This window comes from Cololabis saira, chromosome 20 (assembly GCF_033807715.1).
Source record: "Cololabis saira isolate AMF1-May2022 chromosome 20, fColSai1.1, whole genome shotgun sequence".
Classification (NCBI taxonomy): Eukaryota; Metazoa; Chordata; class Actinopteri; order Beloniformes; family Belonidae; genus Cololabis; species Cololabis saira.
In genome coordinates this window covers 37,508,017-37,512,570 of record NC_084606.1, presented here as the reverse complement: position 1 = coordinate 37,512,570, position 4,554 = coordinate 37,508,017, and the positions used below count along the sequence as shown (strand labels likewise).

Sequence of the window (4,554 nt, the reverse complement as noted above, 5' to 3'; positions counted from 1 at the left end):
TTCCTTCCTTCCTTCCTTCCTTCCTTCCTTCCTTCCTTCTTTCCTTTCTCCCTTCCTTCCTTCCTTCCTTCCTTCCTTCCTTCCTTCCTTCCTTCTTTCCTTCCTCCCTCCCTCCCTCCTTCCTTGACCCAAAGACAGCACAAGGGTTAAATGAACATTCAGAGTTGATGAAGATTGATTGTATCAAAGATCAGACAGTTTTATTTACAGCACAGATGATCAGAGGAGCAGAGTTTTTACCTACATGATTGATAAACGGACTGAAGAACGGGTGTAGTTTCTCCCTGAAGGAGCAGCCAGTAAAGGAGTAGAGAAGTGCTGCAGCATCTACATCATGAAAGGAGACCAGACCCTCCTCATAATCCACAAACACCCCCAACTTCTCAGGAGGAGAACTGAGATGGACACGGACTGAAATACGATCATTAGCTTCATACTCATTTCCTTTTATAAGCCAAACAGTCCAGTAACCATCCTGAGGTCTCCGAGTGATGCTTCCCTTCCTCTTGACTGACTCTCTGGCCACTCCTAAATTCCATTCAGTCTTTCCTTTAACCTGAACTTCAAAGTAAAATCTGCCTGAAGAAAAACTCTGTTTTCCTAAAACACAAAGACATGTAGAGAATCTCTCTGGATTATTTGGAAGATTCTTCCTCACATCAACATGATAGACTTGTTTTCCATCTTCAGACAGGATGAGCCAGGGATTTGCTGTATCAGGATCAAGAGTCACATCAGCTTCAAACTTCTGGATCCTCCTCAGCTCAACTTCAAGCAGCTTCTTCATCTTCTCTGTGAGGTTCTTCTCCAGCTGCTCCACAGCTCTCACCACAGTCCCCTCATATGAAGGTGGATGGACTCTGACCTCTGTCCAGTTCTTGGTGGGTGGAGCATCTTCCAGGGATGAGAATCTTTGGAGGAGGTGCAGGTGATCTTCAGAGCGTGAGAGCTGCTCCACCTCAGAGCTCCTCTTCTTCAGCTCACAGATTTCCTGTTCCAGATCTTTGATGAAGTCTTCAGCCTGTTTCTCTGCAGTTTTCTGTTTGTCTTTCATCTCCTTCATGAACTCCTTCAGACGTCTCTCAACAGACTCCTTCAGATCAGTGAAGACCTGAACACCTTCTGCTTTCTCTCTGTCTGCAGCATCGTTACTGATCTTCAGAGACGCTCTGATCTCCTGAATCTTCAGTCGTCTCTTCTGGATCATCTGCTGAATCTCAGCGTCTGTCTTCTGCAGATCTGCCTTCTTTCCTTCATATTCTTCTCTCAGAGGAACAAACTCATGAGTCTTGTGGTCTAAAACAGGGCAGAGCATGCAGACACATGTCTGGTCGGTCTTACAGAACAGCTCCAGAGGTTTATCGTGCTTCGTACAAATCCTGTCCTCCAGGTTCTCCACAGGCTCCACCAGCTGATGTCTTTTCAGGCCTGACATTGTCAGATGAGGCTCCAGGTGAGTCTCACAGTACGAGGCCAGACACACCAAGCAGGACTTCAGGGCCTTCAGTCTGGTTCCAGTGCAGACGTCACAGGGAACTTCTCCTGGTTCTGCAGCTTGTTGCTCTGAGCTGCTGCTGCTGGATTTCTGTTGAGCTTCACGTCTGAACTCAGAAACCATCTCTCTCAATAAGGTGTTGACTTCCAGGTCAGGTCTTCTACCGAACATCTTTTGACACACGGGACACTTGTAAAGAACGTTATCATCCCAGTAATGAGTGATGCAGGTTTTACAATAGTTGTGTCCACACGGTGTGCTGACTGGATCAGTGAACACGTCCAGACAGATGGAGCACAGGAACTGATCTGCAGATCTCAGGTTGCTGGCGGCAGACATGTTGGTTCTCTGGAAACAAAGTGAAAGTGTGAAACATCAAAGCTGCAATAATAAAAAACAACAAGAGAGAAGGAAACAGACGGAACAAAGAATGTCATGAATCCTCAGAGACAACACCCGTCTGACAGTAAAAGGAGGAACGTTTCACCAATACAAGTTTAGATTAGGCCTGCTCTCAGTAGCCAACAGACAATAACTTGTGCAATAACATTACAAGATGTGCAATATCATATGTGCAATATCTGCCTGTCTACCTCACACACACTCTACCTGCTTTTTTGCACTGTTTCTTTCAATCTACTGTATATACTGCTCATATCTTTGTAATTATATATACTTTTAATTTTTTACTTTTTAGTCTTTTTACTCCTCCCCTGCATGTGTATGCTAAGTTTACTGCTACCAACAAAATAAGTTTCCCCACTGAGGGAGAAAATAAAGGATTATCTTATCTTATCTTATCTTATCTTATCTTATCTTATCATTAATGTCACGACTCCAGAATAATGAACTATTTCATGTCAATCATTTTCCTCTAAACGTTCCTGTTCTTTGACCAGAGTCAGTTTGAGGTTGCCAGAATAACATTTAGTAAACAGAGTTGAAGTTTTGTCGTCCCGCTGACAGAAACACAGTAAATGTCTTCTTTTGTACTTACCAGTGTCTCCGGACTCTCTGCTGAGTTGTTGAGAACAAACTTTGAAGTCTGAATGTACTCAGAACCCAGAATCAGACAGGTTTAGTCTCTGCTGCAGCTCTTCTGTCGCTCTGACCAACCGGATTCACTCAACCATCTGACGTTGGAGTTTTCCTGTATTTACAGTTCTGTTGTAGTAGAACTGTAGTCAAAGTAATTTGAAAGTAAGTAAGCTGTAAGCCATAATCAGCAATATTAAAATAATAAAAGGCTTGCAATATTTCAGTTGATTTGTAATGAATCCAGAATGGATGACATTTTTGTTTTTTTAATTGTTTTTTTAATAATATTCTAATTTTCTGAGACAGTCCTGTAGTCAAGAAGGTTTCTAGTTGTATTTTAGTAATGCAAAAGTGTTAGCAGGAGCTAGGTCGGGTTTACAGATTTAGGATTATTGAACCATCTCTGCCTATAAACTGTATTTGGGCAGCGTCCGAGGCCGGTTTTAGGGGAGGCAGGGGGGGGCTGTGCCCACCCAAACGTGCGTCCTGCCCACCCAATCAAAGTTATGGGGATCCTTTATTTTTTTATAAATATAAAAAAATATCACAGAATATCTGTACCGTTTCTGATTGGGTGGGCACTGCGCATCATTTTTAGACACAACAATGAACGCATACCGCAAAAGTTGTGTCTCGGCGGAGGGACCCGGTGTTCAGAACAGCACACACTGAAGGCTGATTTATGGTTCTGCGTTACACCAACGCAGAATGGTGCGCATCGCCGCGTACCTTACGCCGTAGGCTACGCCGCACCCTACGGCGTAGCCGTGGCTCCAGAGCCTGCACAGACCGCAGCGCAACGCCGCTCTCCGCCCTCGCCGGGATGGAAACGCCTCTCTCCATCCCGGTCCATGCCGTGCAGGCTCTGGAGCTGCCAGCCTGCTGCGGGACCTTTTAAATCCACGCAGAGCCTACGCCGTAGGCTACGATTGATTGATAAACAACAAAAAAAGCAAAAAACATAAAATAAATGCAGCCTCAACAGGGCACAAGCCAGTGTTTGTGCCGGTGTTCTGCCATTTTTTGCTGCTTTGCCAAAAATGCTACCTAATGGTTTTCTACCTTTGCAGAGCTACAATTTTTGTGTTTTGTTTTTTTCTGTATTTTACTCCCTAGCCCACTTCTTTGTCTCTTGCCAAGCCGTTATTGTAAATAAGAATGTGTTCTTAATGACCTGCCTGGTTAAATAAAGGCCAATGACTGAATGAATATCAAATAAAGCGATAGAATTGTTTTGTTTTTTTTCTTTTTATCGTATCATGTTCACAATGTGTAATGCAATTCATGTCATGGGTAAGTGTATTTTGAAGGATCAAATACTCAACATCCCATATTATCAATTTTACATCGTGCAAGAAATGATTGGCGGGGCAATCAAACTTTGAAAATCGGTTGTGTGCATGTGCAGAACCACAAAGTAGCATTTCTCGGCAGGTAGCAAAGATTGGCAGAACACCGGTCCCAAACCCGGGTAAATGCAGAGGGAAGTGTCAGGAAGGGTTAGGGTTAGCATACTGTGGAGAAGATAGATGAACTGATATCATGATAGCATAGTTTTCTATGAATTTCGGGGGTTTGACCGACCCTACATTTCAGTCTGCCCACCTTAGTGGGCCTCGCTAAATCCGGCCCTGGCAGCGTCCAGGTAGTAATGTCATCAAAAGGATTTGTGTACTATGTTTAAAACTGAGACATGAACCAGAAAAAAGAGATATGGTTTTGATACATCTGAAGCTCCTGAATGGACCTCAGAAATGGTCCAGAATAATTGAAGGAGTGGAAGTGAAGAGTCTTTTGAAGCAGGAAATGTGATGAGCTGGACTCACCAGTGTTTCAGAGACTTGGATCTTCTTTCAGAGACAAACAGGACTCGTCTGGACTGGATTTATGCTCCGTCACACTTGAGCTTCCCTCCTTCCTCCCTCTGCTCTGGTTCCTTCTTCTGATTTACAGGATTATTGTCAAACAGCAGCGTTGATGAATAGAATGGAGTGAAGCTTCGGGTGCAGCTCGTTGTTCAA

The 4,554-nt window shown here is 43.9% G+C and overlaps 1 protein-coding gene across 2 annotated transcripts; it reads right to left on the bottom strand.

The window, feature by feature from the left end:
* Nucleotides 1–53: 53 nt before the first annotated feature.
* Nucleotides 54–4,554, bottom strand: LOC133420413 (E3 ubiquitin-protein ligase TRIM39-like). 2 transcript variants are annotated; one of them, XM_061710107.1, is made up of 3 exons: nt 4,360–4,554; nt 2,493–2,673; nt 54–1,843 (listed from the first exon to the last, which is right to left on the bottom strand). In XM_061710107.1, exon 3 carries the CDS (start codon nt 1,832–1,834, stop codon nt 191–193), a length of 1,644 nt encoding a protein of 547 aa, XP_061566091.1. In that variant the 5' UTR covers nt 1,835–1,843; nt 2,493–2,673; nt 4,360–4,554; the 3' UTR covers nt 54–190. The 2 variants fall into 2 exon arrangements, with proteins under 2 accessions (XP_061566091.1, XP_061566090.1); XM_061710106.1 differs by lacking the exon at nt 2,493–2,673.